The sequence below is a fragment of the Brienomyrus brachyistius genome, chromosome 25 (genome assembly GCF_023856365.1).
Source record: "Brienomyrus brachyistius isolate T26 chromosome 25, BBRACH_0.4, whole genome shotgun sequence".
Taxonomy (NCBI): Eukaryota; Metazoa; Chordata; class Actinopteri; order Osteoglossiformes; family Mormyridae; genus Brienomyrus; species Brienomyrus brachyistius.
Window position 1 is genome coordinate 10,736,165 of NC_064557.1, and position 22,726 is coordinate 10,758,890.

The 22,726-nt window shown below is 41.5% G+C and overlaps 2 protein-coding genes across 6 annotated transcripts in view; one reads left to right on the forward strand and one right to left on the reverse strand.

Moving 5' to 3' along the window:
- Positions 1-7,563, reverse strand: part of LOC125720539 (transcription factor COE3-like) — a 101,740-nt gene extending 94,177 nt beyond the window's left edge. For all 5 annotated transcript variants that reach the window (XM_048996067.1, XM_048996066.1, XM_048996065.1 and 2 more), the window contains exon 1: positions 7,042-7,563. In XM_048996067.1, coding sequence (XP_048852024.1) covers positions 7,042-7,175 — 134 coding nt within the window. In that variant the 5' untranslated portion in view covers positions 7,176-7,563. The remainder of the gene's footprint in view (positions 1-7,041) is intronic.
- Positions 7,564-18,036: 10,473 nt separating this feature from the next.
- Positions 18,037-20,405, forward strand: spcs3 (signal peptidase complex subunit 3). The gene is made up of 5 exons (XM_048996073.1): positions 18,037-18,268; positions 18,852-18,925; positions 19,106-19,182; positions 19,805-19,920; positions 20,188-20,405. Exons 1-5 carry the CDS (start codon positions 18,126-18,128, stop codon positions 20,318-20,320), a joined length of 543 nt encoding a protein of 180 aa, XP_048852030.1. The 5' UTR covers positions 18,037-18,125; the 3' UTR covers positions 20,321-20,405.
- The last annotated feature ends 2,321 nt before the right edge of the window (positions 20,406-22,726 follow it).

The window sequence follows — 22,726 nt, forward strand, 5'->3', positions numbered from 1 at the left end:
CAGTTTCCTAGAGGTTTTTAGTTTCAGGTTTGTCTGAGGCATGTTCCATCCCCGTAACCACTTTGACAGCTTGACTGAATGTTTACCTGAACCGTAAATCTTCAAAGAAAATGACAGTATATATTGTGACTTAAAATCCATCCGTTTCCCACTACTACTTATCCAGTGCAGGCTAACAGTGAGCCTGGGGGCTATTCCAGAATGTGCTGGACGTGGCGCTGGAAACACCCAACCATTCTTAGGCGTATACTCACATACTATGTCCGTTTTGAAAACTACAAATTCACCGAGCCATGTGGTGTTGCCCTGCAGGAAGTACCTCACAAAAACGCGGGGAGGACGATCTTGGCAAAGTCTCGGGTCGGACTCGAACTCCGCAGGTGAAAAAGAACTGTACTAGTCACTGATCCACCACACCACCTTGTGGCTCGAAAGGACAAACAAAAATGTTAGTAGACGCTCTATTTCAATGTTCTGTGAAATTTAAACGAGACTGTGCTGATTTTCGGCAATGTATGAGACGACACCTTTGCAGATTAATGCATCCGGCGGCTTTTCTGCGAAAGGTACTTTCATAAAAAAAAAGGGTAAGAATTTGTACCCTTGCTTGTCACTGGATCCCTTGTAATTGTACCTTTTAAGGTACAGAAATGGACTCTGAGGAACATCCCCAAAGATACAAATATAATTAATGTCCCATCAATGGTACAGGAATGTTCCTCGGAGTGCATTTCTTTTTTCAGAGAGTGTGGTGAATGATTAACATTGGACAGAATTGGCAATATGCAAATTCCGTGTTTGGTACCACACAACAGTGGCAGCACCAGAAATCTGGTATGGTGTACGCCAGCCATCCATTCACCCGTCCACCCCTGAATGCTAATCCTGGTCAAGGTCCTGTGACTACAGTTTGCTTATGCCCCAAAATCATCCATAATTCTTACCATTTTTTAATTAAAAGAGGCTAACTTGCACCCCCTTGTAAAACTGGAGTGCAGACATTTCAGGGACTCCCCATGCCTGCATTCCCACTTTCCTCTCCCTCTTACTTATGCTGCTATAGCCATATCTGCCGGAGCTTACATACTGCACACACCTAACTGTTTGCACTGCCTCTAGTCTCACTTATTTTGACTAACTGCACATTTTACCTCCCCTACCCCTCCTGGGATGTGCTGCCTGGAGACCCCAAATTATCAAGATATCCTGCCTGCCCTGCTGCCTGAAACATCTCCACTACCTGTGGCGTTTCTCCGGTCTGCTCGCCCTTCTGTCTGTGACGTCTGTCCTTCATGCCCTGCTGTTGTACCACTGTTCGTCCTGCCATCAGAAGCAGTACCAGCACCTGCCTGCCCCCCCCGCTTTGAGACTCAAATGTTATAACTGGGACAGGGCGAATTGGGACTCCAAGGTTTCTACCTTCTAGGGAGTTTTTCCTTGCCACTGCCGCCTTTGGCTTATTCACTAATGACTTTGGGCAGAGATAAAGTAAAGGACTTTGAGACAATGTAATATTGTGAAAATGCGCTATACAAATAAAATTGAACTGAACTGAATTGAAAGGAGGTAGTTATGTACACATAAACTATTTGGACAAAGGCATTGGGACCTTCTGAAAAGCTCAAGATTCTGCCAGCTTTAAAGTTTGGTGGAGGAGGGATAACGGTATGGGGTTGTTTTTCAGGGGATGGGCTAGACCGCTTAGTTCCAGCGAAGGGAACTCTTAATGCTTCAACATACCAAGACATTTTGTACAATTCTTCCAACTACTTCCAGGTTGGTGGGAACAGTTTGGATAAGAGCCTTTTCTGTTCTAGCATGACTCTGCTCCCAATGCCCAAAGTAAGGTCCATAAAGACATGATTGGGTGAGTTTGATGTGGAAGAACTCGACTGGCCTGCAGTCACGACCTCAACCTCATCGAACACCTTTAGGATGAACTAGAACGGAGATTTCAAGCCAGGCCTTTACGTCCAACAGCAGTGCCTGAACTCACACATGCTCTTTGGGATGAATAGGGGAAGATTCCCACAGACACACTCCAAAATCTTATGGAAAGCCTCCCCAGAAGAGTGGCAGCTGTTACAGCTGCAGTGGGGGGACCAACTCCATGTTGATGCCTATGGAATCAGAATGGGATGCCATAGAAGTTGTAGGTTTAATGGCCAGGTGTCCAAGTACTTTTGTCTATATAACATATATCTGCCATTATTTTTGTGTGAGACATGGACCAAATACCCCCCACAATGTAATTAACACCTGTTTTTTTATGTTGTGGAGACCATTTTCAGGTTCCCACAAAGATCTGTGAATGCAATCACAAAGCTAAAAATGCCAAAAGACTTATATTTGGCTTGGTTACTTATAATTAAGGTTAGGGCTGGGTAGGGGTTAAAATCGTCATGTTGGGATTAGAGTCCATAGAAATGAATGGAGAGTCCCCACAAGGATATAATTACAAACCTGTGTGCCTACATGTGTGTGTGTGTGTGTGTGTGTGTGTGTGTGTGTGTGTATACAAATGAAAATACTCTCTCTCTCTCTCTCTCTCTCTCTCTCTATATATATATATATATATATATATATATATATATATATATATATATATATATATATATATATATATATATATATATATATATATATATATATATATATATATATATATATATACACACACACTATCAAGTACTTTTATATAAACTAACAAGTTTTCTTCCTGGTCCTGTATGCTTTCATTGTAATATCTTATCCCAAAACAAAATAAGTGAACCTGCACTTTTGTAGTAAAATTTTATATTAAAGAAAACATATCATTTTACTAATTATTTCTCACTGAAATTGTGTGGTTTGTGAAGTAACCACAAACATCAGTAAATAAAAATAATTGAAAGTGTACTGGCTACATCTGACCTAAACCGTTTATCACGTTCGGAACCGCGATAAGTGAATGCTGTTACACCCGGTTTATTCGCATAATTAAAATTGAGATATCTGCACAGTTTGTTTCTCATATGGCTAACAAACAACACAAAATAAGTATTTTGCTGCATAAACAAATGCAATATAATAAATACTTCAGATGTACAACTAAATAGCCTCTTGTCACAAAACGGTTAAGTATGTAAGAGTATGTTAATGAGATCTCTTCAGGAGATCTATGCAGGCCTACTCATGAATCCTTAGTCTTATCTGGAGTGTGTCTTGCTGAGAAACAAAAGAAACTAAAACATATACGACCATGTCATCATATCACCGAAAAACACGACAATTAAAAAAACTGGATATAATGATGTGGAGTTTTTAGACTAATCTTAGACTCTTAAAAAACCATCTCTACCATCATCTTGCAAACTGAAAATCTCAGACAATTTATTTCATAATAAATACAATAAGTTAAACACAATTGTGTACTAATGCAGTTCTGTCCCATTCACAGAAGAGTCTGGCATACTGTAGCAGGTAGCGTGTTGATTATTAATGAACTGCAAAACCTGAAAAGACTGTGCTGTAATATCCTTGAGCAACATATTTAACTTCCAGTTAAATATCCAGTTGTATATGATGCACTTATAAATGTTTAAGTTATCGGTATATTCACAATGTGATGTGTTACAAAAATACTTCAGTTTCCAATTAACTCTATCAGGCTAGTTATTGTTGTTAATGTATTTACTGTAGGCCAATGTATGTATGCAATTATGTTGCAGATGGTTTGCTGTATGACTCACAAAGTTGACCTAGGACAGGGGTGGGAAATCTTACCCAGAAAGGGCCGCTGTCTGTGTGGGTTTTTGCTGCAGCTCCGTAATTAGATTACTAATTAGAGGATTGATTGGCTGTGAGAGTCCTCACACCTGGGTTTGAACAGCTGACCTAAAGGTTACCCCAAAAATCCGCACGTACACCGGCGGATACGATTGGCCACCTCTGATCTAGAAAATGCAGGAGTTAGAAGTCACCTTAGATTCTCATCAGCACAAAATAAAACAACGGAACAAATCGAACCCTTTGAAATGGACTTTTATGATTCTGTATTTGCGAAAAATTGATTATACTATTTGTGCATCTCCTCTAACTCTAAAATAAATATGATGATTGATAACAACAGAAGATCAACAGCAGGTCCTTTGTAGGGCAGCCTGCTCATGAGTTCTATCAGTTGTGCTTAATGGAGGATCCAACTGTTCAGAGAAGGATAATCATGAAGTCAGCACATTACGATAATCAGAAACTGTACGATATGCTGAAAAATAAAGTATAAATGTAATGTAGATTATATTGATTGATAAATAAATATGTATATGTATATACCCATGTGGACATATATATTATTCAAAAACATGACAAAATTAGGAACACCTGGTTATGCTCTTAAATTTCAATTAAACAAGGCACTTGCATCTGAAAAGATCGTTGCGAACTGTAGCTGAAGGTTCCCGGGTTTTGCATAATTGCACGAAGACAAATACATTCAAGATAATTTATGCAGTTCCAAAATATTCAGTAGAAATGCACACTGCAGAACTGACTATTAAAACAGCCAAGTATTCACAGATTTACAGCAAAGCTCCAATCAATATTCCATCCATCCATCCATTTTCCAAACCGCTTATCCTACTGGGTCGCGGGGGGTCCTGAGCCTATCCCGGAAGCAATGGGCACGAGGCAGCGAACAACCCTGGATGGGGGGCCAGCCCATCGCAGCCAATCAATATTTCATAATAATAATAACAATAATAATATTTACACTAGAGATATTGCCATGGGCCCTTATATTACATTCTATAAAAACAATCCTCTTCTCCTCATTGTTTATTGTAAGTTAACTTGGTTTATTGTTAGTTTACTTCGGCATGGCTAAGCACAGTCATCCACAGGCAAAGCTGTGCAGGTTTACATGATATATCTAAATGAACACTGCACTGGCAGCTAAGGGACTGAGGCAGCTGTCTTAAGGCCCAGAAATCACAGCTTTCGCAAGCAAAGTCTCACCATGTCTGCTAAATTAGACAGGCAGGGTCAATTGCTTTACCTGGTCTTTTAGAGACTTTATTTTTCATTCAAGACACTGTTTGAGACACATTGGTTTGTCAGCATCTGCATCTCATTTCATTCCCAAGCAGGTAATGCTGGCATAGTGAAGGTCTTTGACTCCTACAATTACCCTCTAATTGCTTGTCATGTTCAGGGTTGTGATTCACGACTCGTGAGGCCCTATATTGATTTATATTATGTAGTATCATAAAACTACACTTTCAAAGGGATTAACGTATCAGGGACAAGCCGCAGAATCATTTAAAGACCAAATTTTTTAAATCGGTATCCTCTGCTTGATGCTAAGGAGATTTAAATCGTATAACCTCTCTTTACTTCAATGCTAATTCGCTTTTCATTCTCAAACACAGGCCCTGTATGCCAAAGGGCCAATGCACTTACTGACTGACGTTTAGATGTCTACTTCAAGGTAAGAATAAGTCTGATCTGGAACCAGCAAAATTAATATTTTAAGCATCATCCTTCTGACCGGCCAATCAAATATAAGCGATTCAGGCAAAGATATATATCTACTTACTTACTTTATTACGTATTTTGATGTCTGAAATGGGTGGATGCTTCTAAAACATTGTTTTCATATTTGTATCCATAATCACAATACCCCTTAATGTAAATGTAATAATTCTAATCCATAACTAAAATGATTGGAGGTACTCCAATTAGGTATCTGAATTAAGTTCTCAAATCCGCTGCAGAGTGCTTAAGTGCAATAGCTTTGGTGTAAATACAGCGATGTTGATCCTCTGTTATTATCAATAATCATATTTATTTCAGAGTCAGAGGAGACGCACAATTAGTGTAATCTACTTTCCACAAGTAGGCTACTGAATGCGATCAGTCATGCTTCTACGACCGTCTATAACATGCTACATATAAAATTGTTCGGGTAATTTTACGTTAAAACTTACAAAAGCAGAAAATGAATGTAAATCGTCGGCACAAATCGCAAATCCCCACAATCAATCCCGCCTCAGTGAGCTCATTTTTGCAACCAACCGCTATCGTTTACTGTTATTGCTGGAAGTTTTGCGAAATATTAACTGAGATTGCACTTTCCAAATTTTATTACATTTCTGTTAATGATACATGACAAAGCAACGAAGAGCAAAACGTCGCTGATAACTAAGCAGACGTCTGTCTATACGCAAAAATGTTATATTGCTCAATGGTAAAAGCTAACGCTGGCCATGAATTTAAAATGCGTTATAAAGTCTGACAGGGCATATCGTGTAAAATATAGGTAAATTTTTGTGCCTAAGTTTTGATGAAGCAAAATGAAGGCAGGGAAGTCGAAGTTACAGAATTAAGAAATTATGCGCTTTACGAAATTCTTTGATTAATACAAATTTCTGTTCACTACTTTTACTAGTAGCAAATAGTAATACAGGCTAATTACCTTTTATTATCGGACAGAATCCATAAAATGTATAAAATACATAAAGTTCATTTTTAAATTGTCATTATTATCGGTTGTTTTTATTTTATGTAGGCTACGTGTTTTATTTATCGCTGGCAGGATAAATACAGCAGAAACAAGTTATTTTATTGTGTAGCTTCGCTCGAAATTAAGATCGAATTCGCCTACAGATTAAGGTAGGGCTATTGCATTAAACAAATGCATCCCTGCGTGACATAGCCTATATTAATGGAATTAACTTTGCAGAATAAAATGTAATCATGTCAGAAACTTTCAGTCTGGGATCAACTGCACGTTTTGCGCCTGTGGACAGTTAACGCAATAAAAGTAAACCCAGGTAAATTAATTAAACTACATCTCTACGGCAAACATGACGTTTAGGCTTGAAATTTTTGCGACGAATGGACATAAATATTTTCCCTCGATACTGAGCGATTCGATTCCCTCGAAACACAGTACAATACAGAATCATACACCGTGATCCATGTATAAAATCACTTCATTTTGGGTCGTATGTTCCAGGGTATTGGCCTGCACGCATCTTAGCGTGGGCAGCTTCTTTTTACCTCTGAGCTGCAGCGCTCGCATCCAGAATCCCGGCGCCCTGCATCCAGGAGCGAACTGGTGTCATGCCACCCGTGAGCGGCTCCTCCTTCATGGTCAGCGCTCCCCGCGGGAGACCATCTTGAATGGAAAACATCAAAATGCCCTTAAAAGTTTATCCTTAAAACAAAAAAAAAAGTCAGTTAGATAGTCCTAATTCCCACGAATTAGAAAACAATCTTCCAGAGTTCCAGCAAGAGAAAAAAACACAGTCTTTATCCAAAGATAGTTGCGGTATCTCCGTTTTTAGGTGAGAACCACAGACGAAGTTCAAGGCGCGCAGGACTCAAGTTTTTAAAAGGATCAGGAAAAAGCGATAGTTGGAAATCCCTGGATCATCTCAAAAGGAGGACGATCAGCCGGGATCTTGGATATGTTTTCTATTGACGAAACATGGAAGAACTTGCACGAAAGACAAAGAACATTTGCGCATTGGATTGTGAAATGGAAAGTGGCATAAAACACTGCAGAGCTTAAAAACGGAGTAAAATGAAATGATTAGCAAACAGGAGGCAGGGATGGACCAGGGAAAGCTTGTTTTCCCTGAGGAAAAGAGGGATTGGGTAGCAAGAAATTTCATTCCCTCCTCCCCGTCTCTTAATGTTTTCTCTGTCCCAGCGGAGAGGACCTTCACTCGGGTCCGAAGGCTCCGGGTTCTCTTGGGGAAACACATGTGGTTTTGAAAAAGGCGGAGAATCTTAGACGGGGGATAACAAAAAAAAACGGTAATCGGCGCTTCTCCAGTTTTATAGTCATAAAACGCTGCTCCAAATTAAAGTGCGTTTTATTTTGAGTATTGCGACATGGCTTGTATATAAATATAGATTGACATATATGCCTATATGTGTTGAACGTTTGCTCGGTCGTAAGAAACAGCTATGTATGAATGCATGCATGCAATTATATGTACATTTATGTTCAGTCATATTATATTTAATTGTACACCGGTCTCGCACCTGCGAAGTTGTGGGTATGATTCCCCAGCTCTGCATGCGCGAAGTTGGCATATTTCTTTCACGTTTGCGCAGGTTTCCTCCGGAGTTCAAGAACATGTGTCTGGTTCTGTCGGTGTTTCTAAATTATCATTACGGTGTGGTTTCGTGTTTGTTCCTGTGCGTACGTTTGTCCTGCGATGGACTGACATCAAATCCATGCCACCCGCCTTTTTCACACTCATGTGGAAAACTAATGTAAATCTCTTATTTCTCTGTGATTTGGGTAATCTCATATATCGTATCAGCGGCGTGAGACGTCCTGGCATCTTTTGCCTTCTCTATTAGGCTACTACCAGTGTGCCTGTTTTATGACTCTTTATTGATCGTTCTTCTTCACTTTCGGTTTCTTACTTGAATGCACCGGGCATATTCTACTTCCTGAGTCTTTATTGCCCATCGCAGTAATTTGTATCTGCTCTTTTTTCCTGTAAACTTTATGGTCGATTGATCCATGAAGGTAGAACCTAAACAGCACCGTATAGAAACTCTTTCAGAGGCAGGTGCTCGAACATTCGCACATACAGTAGGATAAAAGGACACTCTGCAGAAGTGATAGTGGCAGTGCTAGTAGCAATAACCAGGGTTCGAATTACGGGGGAAATGCTCCCCTGTGACCTTTAGGGGGAGCTCTAAAAAAATGTAGTTTACATTTTCTTTTCTATGCATTAAGGTTCCCTATAATAAAAAATTAAAAATATAAATATGTAGTTCATTTATTCGCTCATTAAATTCCATTTTCCGAACATCTGTCTCCAATAATTAACAATTCTGTTACCTGTATCCCTTTGCTTTGTGATTTTGCTTTTTGTTTCTGCGACGATTGGGATATTAAATTTATTGCGTGGTTTTTATGTTGTTATAGTGCATATACGAAATGTTACTGACTGCAGTACTCATAGTACAATTTTTTTTCGCAGTAACCCTGTTACTGACCACACTGCCGCAACCTTACATGTATGGGAAGTGCACATCGGAAATATGGTTCCCCGAAAGCTGCCGTGAGGATTTCTAACGCTGGCAATAACTATACGTAGTTATTACATAGGCCTACAATGGATATAGTGTCGTGTGGTATAATGTACATGATGTTTTCAATAAAATTTATCAAATACACAAAATGTAGGGCAAGGAGAGGCCCTTGACCAAACAAACATTTTCCTTATTACATTTGATGAACTTTATTCATCCCATGAGGAAGTTCTTGAGCACACAGCAGAATGTTTCATAACGCACAGGTGTATGTACATGTTGTGCAAACCGACATGGTGCAAAGATGGTACACATAGCGCAAGCGAGTAAATTTAGTGCTTGCTTAGCAGTTACACCACCTGCAGGTCAGACTGGGTAATCCACCTGAAGCTCGGCAGGTTTGGGCCTGCCCAGTACTTGGTTGGGAGACTAATGAGTAAGCTGGGTTGCTGCTGGAAGAGGTATTGGTGTGACCAACTGGTTAGCCCATCCTGTGGTCAGTGTGGATCCCAATGCAGCAGTGCAGTGACCGGGACACTGTACTGTCAAAATGGTGCCGTCCTTTGGATGAGACGTAAAACTGTACCTGAATCTCTGAGGTCGTAAAAGATCCCCGGGCATCTTTCAAAACAGTAGGGGTGGTATCCTGACGTCCTGGCTAAAATTGCCCACTGTGACCCTATCAAAAATCTGGCCTCCTAATCCTCTCCTCTATCTAATTGGTGATTTCTCTCCCGCCCCTTCACCACCTTAGCTATTGTGCGATGGGCGTACTGGCGCAGAATGGCTGCCGTTGCATCATCCAAGTGGATGCTACACAGTTGTGGTGGTTGACGTGGTTCCCCATCGGTTCTGTAAAGCGCTTTGGGTGTCTTGGAAAACACTATATAAAGGTAACATTCATTCATTCATTAAAACAAACTGAAGATAGACAGTATGCAGATAGAATCCTGAAAAACAAAATATCATTTCATTTTTTAATGAAATAAAGAAAATAAATGAAATAATAATAAATTAGCATATGTATGCAGCTGAAAATCAGATGGCACCAAGCAAGGTGTGTGGCGGAACCTGAAGAACCTGAGTCTGAGTCTGCCATGGTCTCTGCACCATCAGTATGTGGCACTGAAGTTTTATGACTTCATCACCTCAGATCATTTCGAGGGAACTTCTGCATCATTCAACAAGCATGCTTGGGGTCACACTGTCCCCCACATCTGTACACAATTACTCATGTCACCCAAGCCCATTTTCACTGCCCACATTTAGCTTCCCCTGGAATTGGTTGTTCTCTTTGTTCTGTCCCAATTTTGCATATGCAGAACCCACGAGGAACCTATGCAGGAGTTTGCCTTCCTCGCTCTACTCCTTGAAGCTTGTACTGTATGCAGTTACTCCTATCAGGCTCACACATTATTTCCAGCTGCAGCTTTTCGGACACTATATGTGTATAATATCAAATGGAACTTCGTATTCATTTAGCATGCTAAGTATGCTTTATTGCTGAACGTGTATCATATCATATATCACAATTAATAATCACGTCTTGCTTCTTTGATATGTGCAGAAATTTGTTAATGTATTATTCAATCCGTCCATCCATCCATTTTCCAAACCACTTATCCTACTGGGTCGCTTCCTATCCTGGAAGCAATGGGCACGAGGCAGGGAATAGCCCAGGAAGGGGGGGCCAGCCCATCGCAGGGGACACTCACACACCATTCACTCACACATGCACTCCTACGGGCAATTTAGCAAGTCCAATTAGCCTCAGCATGTTTTTGGACTGTGAGGGGAAACCGGAGTACCTGGAGGAAACCCCACGACGACATGGGGAGAACATGCAAGCTACGCACACATGTAACCCAGGCAGAGACTCAAACCTGGTACCCAGAGGTGTGAGGCAACAGTGCTAACCACTGCACCACCATGCCGCCCCCTAATGTATTATTCAAGTGAAGGAATTTATTCTGAATCTCAGTATCTATAGGGGTTTCCAACTCCGGTCCTGGAGGGCTACCGTCTAGTAGGTTTTCTATCCTACCTGGCTTCTGATGAGCCACACCTGTTCTCAGGTAAATCCCAGGAACAGGTGTGGCTCATTGGGGCCAGTTGGGACAGAAAACCTACTGAACAGTAGCCCTCCAGGACCGGAATTGGAGACCCTTGATCTATAGTATAGAGCTTCATTGGTTCTTATGAAGTATTATAATAAACACTATAATGCCTGATGACTGTCAATAGAAGATGCTATAATGCTTTATTAATTCTTATACCAAGCATTATAATGCATTATGAGGGTGTCGATAGTGCATTATTGATGAGTATAGGGTTACTGGGGGGTTCAAATCCGGTCCCTTCTCTCCTTCTCTGTGGTTATGGAGCTGCATTTGCTCCACATGTTTTGCAATCCAAATGCATACAATTAGGTAAACTAGCATCTCTAAATAGTGCATAGTGTGTCCCTGTATGGGACTGGCACCTCTTCCGGGGAATCCACAGCGCTTCCTGAGGGTAACTGCGGTTCTGTATTGGCTCAGTGGCAACAACATTAAAAAATAATTTAAGTGTTTGTTGCCCTCTTGTGTTGACACTTATGAACGACTGTCAAATACTGTGTGTGTGTGTGTGTGTGTGTGTGTGTGTGTGTGTGTGTGTGTGTGTGTGTGTGTGTGTGTGTGTGTGTGTGTGTGTGTGTTTGCATAGATCACATCTGAGGACCAAAATGTCCCCGAAGTGCAGTTAAACCTGAAACTTCCTTACTTATGGGGACACTTCTTCAGGTCCCCATTTGGATAACCTCAGTTTTATAAAAATCTGTGAATGCGATCAAAAAAGTAAAAGTGCCAAAAGTCTTGTATTTGCGTTGGTTAATTATGGTTAAGGTTAGGGCTGGGTAGGGGTTAAGGGTGTCGTGATTGGGATTAGGGATTTTCCCATAGAAATGAATGGGTGGTCCCCATTTAGATAGGAAGACCAACTTGTGTGTGTGTGTGTGTGTGAGAGAGAGAGAGAGAGAGAGAGAGAGAGAGATACTGGTAAGTATGACTGATCCATGCAAACGACCAACTGAGTACAAAATACCAATCATTTATGACAGGTAAGGGACCTTTTTTCTACCTCTTCTTTCAAATCATTCGTAGCACCCAGAGATTTCAGTCTCCTACACCAATCCTGTTCTTAGTGCTCTTCGTTCAGCAGCCAGTTTGCGATCCTCCAGCCTATACAATAAGTGATAATAAGCCCCTTAATATGTATTTACGTTCTATACTTATAATATAATGCATTGCAGGTAATAGGCACGATTGATATAACCGGATGTTTGAAATTATTTAATTAACCCATACTAAATTAAACAAACAAATCAATAAACACATAAACAAACAAATAAATATGTGCGTACACATACATAAATACTTACATACTTACCTACATACATGCATAAATGCTATATAAGTGTTAGAGTGCCACCTACAGGATATTTAGTGCAACGTTTCCCTGTATGGTGTGGATTTCCTCCCGCAAGCGGAGACAGGTACTTAGTGGTTAATGTCTCCAAATCCAAAAAATGGGCCACAGTATTCACACTGAAGTCTTTGCTTTGCTCTTTTCTAAGCTGGGAGGGGGCCTACCTACCAATATAATGCAGTATACGGCACAAGGTAGTTAAATCTAAATGACATATAACTATAACCTTATGCTTATGAAAAAACATTGCTGACTAGGGAATGTTTACCGAAATTCTATCTGATCCAGCAATGATGCATATAAACCGGCTCCCTAACGGTAAACTACCTTCCTGTATACAGTGACTACTGTTTACGGTAAACACCGCATACGCTGAAATGTCATAGCAAGGATATTTTTCATCTAATAACGTCATTAAACACATCCATACGCCAGCGCGCACAAATATGTGGAATAGACGTGGAAAAAGCTGGGTTTTTCAGCACGTAGAAAAGACAGATTAATTAGGCGGAAATGGCAAGTCGAAATCACGTGGATATTGGCACATAGAATACACGCGTTGTGTTCTACATAATTTCAGCAAATTTGATTTTAATATATTTATTATTACTTTTATCATGTTTCAAAACATAAAATAAGGCATAAAAAGTGGGCATAGTGCATAGTTTTAATATATATTAAAACATCAAATACTAAAAAAATAATGAAACACTAAAATTAAACAAAAGAGCAAAGACAGGTAGAAAATTATCCAAAAACAGAGGTGGAAATTTCAGGTCCAGAAAGTAAATATCCAGACCATGACGTACTTTTAACCAACAAGATGAGTGCTCTGTGACTGTGACTCTTTATGCTCAACTGCTTGGTTGAAAGTAAATCATGGTCTGGATTTTTACTTTCTGGACCTGAAATTGCCACCTGTGTGAGCTAATTTAGACTATAACAAGGGCTATAATAACATTATTTAAAGCATGTCCTGCTTCCTTTACACTTTGGTGCATTTCTCAGTCTGTTGGCAATGAAGCTGTGAATCAAGGCTTCTGTAATGCCTAGGCTCTTTACCACACTGTCTGTGAACCAAGTGAGGAAAAAATGTTCAGAATAGTTTGCAAATTCAGATGCATGGACTTCAACTTGTCAATTGTAAACATTATTGTGATATTTAAAAAAGACATGATCACTTAAGTTCCTATTCACCAGTCACTCACCAATTATTAATTTGCATAGTGCTTTCTCCCCTTTTGATCCCTTCGTGTTTAATTTACACATTAGTGCATTGGTAAAAAAATCTAGAAGACAATAAATAATTTCAATCAAAAACACCACAAACCTATCAGCCTTTAAAGACTGATTTCACTGGACTAACAAAAGGCAATAAATGGTCTAACTGTGATATTAAAATTTGATCTATAAGGATAGATGAACTGATGTTATTACCGTAAAAATTATTGTATGTATTAACGTATGACACAAATACTGTTTTGTTAACTTTTCTCTTTAAATGAAATTAGAAGATAAATACAACATTGAGTGTGATTTCCTTATATTATACATCAACAGAAAATATGTTGTACACCTCTTTTTCTGCAAAAAGTTCCACTGATTTGAATGGATTCACGTGCTCAAAAGGACGGAGGCAAAGGCAGGCGTCTGGGAAAAGGGACGGGGTTTTATTCAACAAAACACTATACAAAAGGGCAAAGAAACCAGACCGCAAGGGGTCAAAATATATCAGGGAGAGCGGGGGGAGGCACAGGGCACTGGGTAACCAACAGTACAATGACCGGACTGAGGAGGTCAGGACAAGGAGGTATTATATACACCACATGTGAGGAGCAGACGAGAGGCACCTGGGATCATCCACACGAGGGCTGAAATGAGAGGCATTCACACACTGCATAACACACTTCAATATTAAAAATAGGTAAACCATATGATAAACCAGATTGAGTGTATGCCCTAACCTTTGAGTAGGCCCGTATTTTCTTGAGTAAATTTCCACTACAACGTTGTAAATGTCGTCAGCTTGGCCAAACTCCATAGACTTTCATTGGTTTTTTCTCTTGTCGCTGCCGGCTTATTTATCATACACCTATCTATTATTTCAAATCCAGTCAGCTGATGGGTGCATTTCGAGTGACATATGTTAAGATGGCAGCGGAAGTAGACGCGTCGCAAACACGTCAGAGCGTCACCGCCCCCTTTTTGAAAGCTCGCAGGAAAGGAGTGTCCATCTGCCAAAGGAAGATTCATACACGCCCCAGTAAATAGGATTTCTTCATGGGGGGTCAAGCATGGTGTTTGTTAGTCAATGTGCGTGTGGTCAGCTGCAAGGACTTTGTTGTAGAGTCTGACAGCGATCGGAAGGAAAGACCTTCTGAATCTCTCTTTCCCACATCGTGGATGCAGGAGCTGCTCAGTGCCGTCAGAGTCTCCTGCATGGGGTGGTAGATGTTATCCAACAGGGATAAGTCTGCAGTGTAGATGGTGAAGAGGAACAGCACCAGAATCGTTCCCCGAGGGGCCGCCGTACTACAGACGACCCTGTCCGACACCCTGAGTTCTCACATACTGTGGTCGGTTAGTGAGGTAGTCCTGGATCCATGTGGAGAGGTGATGATCCACTCCTGTGTACTCCAGCTTGTCCCTCAGGATTGTGGGTAGGACGGTGTTGAAGGCACTGAAGAAATCAAAGACCATGATTCTCACAGTGCTCCCAGTGGTCTCCAGGTGAGAGAGGGAACGATGTAGGAGGTGGATGACAGCATCATCTACCCCAATGCCAGGCTGGTAGGCAAACTGAAGTGGGTCCAGTGATGAGCTCATCAGGAGGCGAAGCTGCGCAAGGACCAGCCGTTCCAGGGTCTTCATTAGGTGTGATATCAACTGTAGATGTTGAAGTCCTTTGGATATGGAGTCTTCGGCACTCGTACCACACAAGAGGTTTTCCAGAGCTGTGATACTCTCCCCAGCTTCAGACTCAGCTTAAAGATGTGCACCATTAAACCCACACAGTTGATCTGCGGACACCAGTGTCCAAATCACCCCTGAGATCGGGTTTAGCCCCTAGGAACCTTTGAGCCCAGCTTAGCAAAGCCAGAAATGCCAACAGATGCTATGGTGCTGCATGTACAAGAAAAATGAAGTACATCTGCATGCAGTGCCCTGAGATTTTGTCACCTGGATGCTTTAGCAGTTTTTACAGAAACAGAACAGAGTATCAACACTCTTGGGATTTTCTTATTTTTAATTAATTTTAAGAGGTGTTTACACTATTTTAATTTACATAAACACTGTATGATTTTTCAGTTATTTATGACTGTTTTTATGCAATTTGATATTCAATTGACTACTACATAATAGCACTAAAACTAAGTAAAAATAAAATGAGCATTACACTGCTTTTACTCATACACTTTACACATTTTTATATTTCTTTAATTGTCCTTCGAAGAGTTTTCACATCTAAGTGCATTAACTGTGGTGTTTTGAATAACATCTTATATAATTTCATATAATTGATTGTGATTGTGTTTCAGTGTTTATCGCATTACAAATTATATTATTGTTCTAGTAATGCACAATTGCTATTGTAATATTTTTATGTCGCAAATGCATGCAGTCCACTTTTGTGGACCTTTGTATAACTTTGAAAATATTACATAGTAAAAAGAACACTTTAAAATATGTTTTCAGTCCCCAAATGAAGAAAGGGAGAGCAAAAAAAAAAGACTCTGTCATGACCAAGCAGGAGCAGGAAGCGGAGAATCAGGAAACAGGATTTATTGAGGGAAAACAGCAAGACGAGGTACAAAATGGTTGAGATGTCAATGACAAGACTGGGGAAACGCGAACTAAAATATACAGGACTAATCGGAAATAACATGAGACAACTGGTAATAATCAGGATTTCACTTGAGGTTAATTAGGGGGCGTGGCACGCAGGAGGATCGGTCGAGCAGGGCGTGACACTCGGTGGATCCTAATTCATGTATGAAACTTTTAACGAAGGGCTTGACTGGACAATAGATATGGATATTGAAATCAACAAAAATTAAAACTCGGTTGTATTTTGGCATAATTTGTTGAAGTTTTTTTCTTTATTGTCTTAACCAAAGAACGGGAAATACACCAAAAGAAAAACTAACTTTGGACACTAGATGGCAGTATTTCAACACTTCCAAAATCCATTGCCAAATTGCATTTCAACACTCCCACTAGATTTTGCAAAGGTACTAAGACAAAATTAGAGGACAGCTATGTTCAACTTTACAAATCAAATCATAAAATTTGATTTGATAAAATTTTTTGTTTACTCAAACTAGCAAGCACCCTATTTCCTACCCTTTTACAATCTTTGTAGTATTTGTTTTTGGACATAGAGTATTCCGTATTAACACCAGAGTTAAGGTAGTATTAAACAACACAGAGTCCAAGCTTTCTCCTAAGATAACACAAATTTTTGCTTTGCTATTGGCTTGGTCAAGATATCTGCCTTCATGTCATCTGTAGAGCAATATTGCAGTTGTATTTGCCCATTCTGCACAAACTCACGTATGTAGTGGTAGCGAATGTCAATGCACTTAGTCCTTGAATGATCAGCTGGATTCTTTGCGATGGCAATGGCTCTTTGGTTGTCCTCCAGGATCACGATGGGCATAGCAACCATTCCAAGATCACTCAGTAATCGTGTAAGCCATTCCTAAGCTTCAGCTGTTGAAAGTGCAACTGTTGACTGTTTCTTGCAGAGCCAACTCACTGCTCCTCCACCCAGTAAAAATTACTTCCAGACTCTGACCACTCATACTTGAGATCAAGGTTCAATGTACCTTTTAAGTAGCGTAGAATTCTCTTCACAGCAGTCAGGTGTGCGGAATTTGGGTTTGCATTGAATTTAGACTCAACACTTACTACTTGTGCTATGTCTGGTCGTGTGGCCATTGCAGCCACCTTACCACCTACCATACGATTGATAAGTCCTTGGGTTTACCAGGCTTACTGACACCATCAGCTAGGGTTGCAACAGGATTGGCCTCATCCATTCCATACTTCTGGAGAATGTTTTCAATATAATGTTTTCAATTCTTTGCCTTGTCTTGGACAACAGAGATGCCTAATGTATAGGACAGTTCACCCATGTATTTCATCTTGTAGCGTGTCTTGAGAGCAACTTTCAACTTATTCATGCTTTCTATTGACTCTGTGATCAAAATCAGATCATCAAAATACATGGCTATTATCTCTAGTTCCTGTCGATGTCTCACAAACACGCATGGATCTGATATGGTCTGTTTAAAGCCAATGTCCTTTATGAATTCTGTGAAAGTCTTGCTCCAGCAAGGAGGAGACTGCTTAATCGTCATTAGTCAAAGGGGTATTAGGGGGGCCTGGTCGACATATGAGAAATTTTAGGACACGTTTCGTGTTGTACAGTAGCGGAGTTAAGGTGCCGTAATGTAGTCTCCTGGCCGACAGAGGGCGGAAGTCTGGCTGGCAGACCCGTCTTCGCCAGAGGCGTCGTCATCACTTCCGAGCTCTGACTTCCGCTCGTTCGTGCATTTCCTGGTGGCTCGAGCTCTGCGCGAGCTGTCCGGTTAGAAGGCTACTTTTCCGAGATGAATACAGTATTATCGCGGGCGAACTCACTGTTCGCCTTTTCGCTCAGCGTCATGGCGGCGCTAACCTTCGGCTGCTTCATCACTACGGCCTTTAAGGACCGCAGCGTTCCGGTGGACATCCACGTCTCCAAAGTGATGCTGTGAGTAACGCGCCGCTGAATTCGGCCCTACGACCCCATCTAAGAGTTAATCCGTGCGTCTGTTCTCTGGACCTGAGCCTGTGTCCACTGCATAAGTCAGACCGTATGCACCCACACCTAAATCTGTGCACAGGGATAAATATTTATTTAACGGCACCATAAATATATTAGTGCTGCATAAGTAACAGTTTAACACACAACGGGTCAGCTATTTATCCATTTGTAATCAACGAAGAACCAGTTTATCATCGTAGGTCTGGTGCTGCATCTGCATTAAAAGGGACGATCCTCTGTGTATCGTGCATATACGCCCCGACGCTGTCTGCAGCAGATTTGCAGCGTTTCCGGTGGTCTGCTTAATTAACGTGACGCTCCAATGGCTTCAGGGCTTCGTGGGTCGAGGGCAGCACCGTACTAAAACTCCTCATATTTAAACTTAAAAAAAAATCAAAAATAGACTCAATCTCCTAATAATAGACTTTCTTCACGATTATGTAAATTTTCCAGTGCACCAAATCAACCTGTTAAAGTTACCAGATCGTTGTCAAATACTGTTTTGTTGCATCTCTTTGGTCCCCCTTAGGAAAAACGTGGATGACTTCACTGGCCCAAGGGAAAGAAGTGACTTGGGCTTCCTTACGTTTGACGTTACAGCTGATATCCTTCTGTATGTGTGATGTTGCGGACTGAAACCAGCTCCACGCAGACTGTGTGTTTCCTGCTTGGCTTTTAGGTGTAACAGTGTTTGTCAGTTATGAATTAATGTCCTGACGCTATCATAAGATGGCTCCTGTTTCCATCAAAGGGGGGGATGTGTTTCTCCTTAACCGCGATCACATCTGCAGCCGATTTTTGACTGGAACGTGAAGCAGCTGTTTCTCTACCTGTCGGCTGAGTACACCACTAAGAGCAATGTGAGTGTCGGCTCCTACGTTCTATTAGCAGTGCGCTGTGGTTGGAGATGAGGTGATATGCCCCCCAAGTATTTTAAGTAGAATATGAATTTAATTAACTGATCAAATGTTGAAAAGTCCTCTGTATGTGTCATTTTCACACCACTGGAATGGGCCACTAAGTCTCTCTCAGTAGATGACCACCATACTGCCCTGACAGTGCCGGGGAGTGTCCCCTTCCTCTCGCAGTAACCTCCAGCTTGTTTGCCTCTGTTCTTGCGCTGTCACCTGTGTGCTGGGAGCGCAGCTTTCTGAGCTGCCAGCAGGTGGCGCCAGAGTGCCAAAACAGAGCATTAATCGACTGCCATTCCCATCCGCCAGAACACCTCCAGCCTGTGTTCACTGGCCCATCTTATGAGAGTCTGGTGGCCGTCTGATGTTCTGCTGCTTTAAAAAATACAGTAATCATTAGTAAATCAAGAAATGGGTTACTTTGGCATTTGGTTCATTTTGGCTGGTTAAGATGCCCAAAGCAACACTGTAGCAGCCCAGCATTCTAGGCAACTGAGCCTTCTGGGTGAAATCACATGACCTGGTGCCTTTCCAGGCCTGAGTAGCTGAACTGATGCGAATCTTCTTCCAGGCATTGAACCAGGTGGTGCTCTGGGATAAGATCGTGCTGAGAGGAGAACAGACCAAGCTCTATTTGAAAGACATGAAGTCCAAATACTTCTTTTTCGACGATGGCAACGGTCTTCGGTAAACTCATTTTAATTCTTCACTGCCAAAAGTTCTTTTTTATATGATATTTTCCTTCCATCAGGCTTCATGCCTGCAGAATAGTTTGTCATGTCATACAGTGCCTGCATTGTAGTGGCACCAGAGGGCGCTATTGACCAGGAACTCTGTTCACAGAACTCCTGCAAGACAAACGCTTGTTATGTAAAAGTTGATAATGAACAACAAACTCATTTCTAGCCTGTCAGTGATAGCAGACGAGTTCTAACCCGCTGTCCTCCTCTGCAGGGCCAACAAAAACATCACCCTGACATTGTCGTGGAACGTGGTGCCGAACGCCGGCATCCTGCCCCTTGTCACAGGCTCCGGACACAAGTCGCTGACTTTTCCCGATACTTACGAAACCACAAAGAGCTACTGATATATTTTTTTCCCCCATTTGGACAGTCGGTTGTTTGTGATGTTCACTTTTATGACTTTTAATAAAAGCTACACCTGGTAGCAGAGGTCAGTGTATTTTTCAGTTTTAATGCAGAGTTTGAGGGTTTTTCCTTCCCTTTTTATAGCTGCTAAATTCAAAAACTACCTCTGTTACTGTGCGACTGTTATCCATTCCAGAGCAAAACTCCCCCCCCCCCCCACCATGGTTTGGCGGATGACTTTCTGAGCACTGCCTTGGAGCATTGCCTTTGAGAGTCACCCTACGTATTTGCGTTTGCTCAGATGAATCATACTATAGTCTTGGTATAGTTTTAGAACAAATGTACTCTCTTGCTTTTGCTGTAGATAGCTTTTGAATTTGGAATATTGTTTCAGCCATTCTTGTACGTGACAGCAGGTGGCAGCAGAGCGCCTGGTAGGACTGAGTCTTCGCTAATTTCCTACTGATGACGAGAATAAGGGGGAAATCTGTTTTTACCTTTGCGTGTCTGGCAGGGGGTTAGTGAAAAGCAGGTCAGGAATGTTCTGTGACTAGGCAGACGGAAAGACCATCTTGATTCTGTTTTGCTCGTGTTTTTAAAAAAAAAAAAAAAAAAAAAACAAGGCAATTACAGCTGGAAGTCCATGTGAAAGGAATGTGTGCAGCGGTGTCCTTCACCCCGGAAGTTTGCAGGAACTGAGAACTGCCTTTTTAAGGACACGTTTGTAACGCTGCTTGCTCTGGTTTATGCTCTGCTTGGCGTAGCTGGACGCTGTCATGCCGAGAGGGAACGGCAACGCTGAACATTTGAGTCGGGATGCAGTATCTGCATAAGCATGAGACGTCCTGCCAGTTATACGTATCACTATGTGTGGTGTACCCCCCCCCCCTCCCATATGTGAAGTATGCACACATTAAAGTAGCCGATACTGTGTAATATTTCTTCCCGATGATGTGATCACCAATTCTCTGTGCTCCATTCTGGGGGAAATGACCCCAACTACGTGGTTTCATTTATGCATTTTTGAAGTCTGATGTCCGTTTTCTTTTGTTTGTTTAAATGAAGTACTATATATAAAATGCATTTCGCTCTCCGTGGTGGCCGTGCCCAGTTTATGGTCTGGCAGCATTTTAATCTTTTAATAATTTAAAACCGATCCGCCTTTCATAAGTAGTCTCTCCTGCTTAGTAGCGGGGCTGGACAGTCATGCCTGTTCCTAGTTACCACCAAGCACTGCAGCTCTCTGAAGTGTGAGGGTGTTTTTTTTTTCCCCCTCCTGCCTTACTGTCTTGGCCCTGGAGGGATAGAACTGTGGGGTGCTGAGTCATGTGAACCCCCCCCCCCCCCCCCGCTGGGTCAGAACCCCTGGGTAACACCATCGAAAGACCTAACTGGTCTCGGCACATCAAAGCCACCCTCCCCTGCAAAATATCTGGGCGACAGGACAAGTGCTGGCCATTGAATTGAGGGACAATTGTGCGTTTTTTTTAATTTATTTGTGTATTCTTTTAAGCCCCCCAGTCTGTGGTTTTATGGGGGAGTGAGGGATTACAGGAATAATATAATGACATATGACATAATTAAACAGGTCCTCGGGCTTTTGGGAGCAGAGGAATCCATTGTGTGTGTCACAATAGAAACCAACCGGACCAAGGGTGCTTACATCATCGTTTCAGTTGGGCACAAACGCAGTCAGAGACGGTCAGGGCTGTTTAATGGGCCATTCCTCAAATCCTGGGTTCAGATGTGCTGGTCTTGAAACATTGGGGGTGATCTGATGTTCTGAGGGCCTGTTATGTAGACCGACGGTATCTGAGGGAATGTTCCAGACACGTCATGCAAAGCAAGCAGAGTCAAAGTCGTGTCTCCAATAGGACCGACATGAGGAGTGTCCTCTTCACTCTTGTGGATCTTATTTCCCTAATTTCGTTAAGAAAAACATAAAATATAAATCATCAAAATGGCTGTTACATATCTTTCCATTTGATGAGCTGGTGTCCTTGAACACTGTTCTGTTGTTTCGTGCAGAAGAGATTGGTTCTGCTGGAGAGAACCCCCCCCCAGCTCATTTGTGAGGGGCAGGACTGCCAGCTCCATCAACACTCCTCTTTATATGGTGATATCCTCAGACACCCACCTGATAAATCTGGCAGGGGAATTCAGCCGTGCTGAATTTGGAAATATTAAAATGTGTGTTTCAAACGTGTGTCTGAGGTAACATGTCTGTGCCTCTGTTTGATATCTGGCATATGTGTAGGATGGGAATTGCCTGATAAGGTAGAGAATGATTTAACTTTTATTTTGCCCGAAAATGTTTAGTATAAAATTTAGGCAACCTTCCGAAAGCGATGCCTCTGTAAATGTTTGATAGGTGTCAGATGTGCAGTTATTCCGGTAAATGAGAG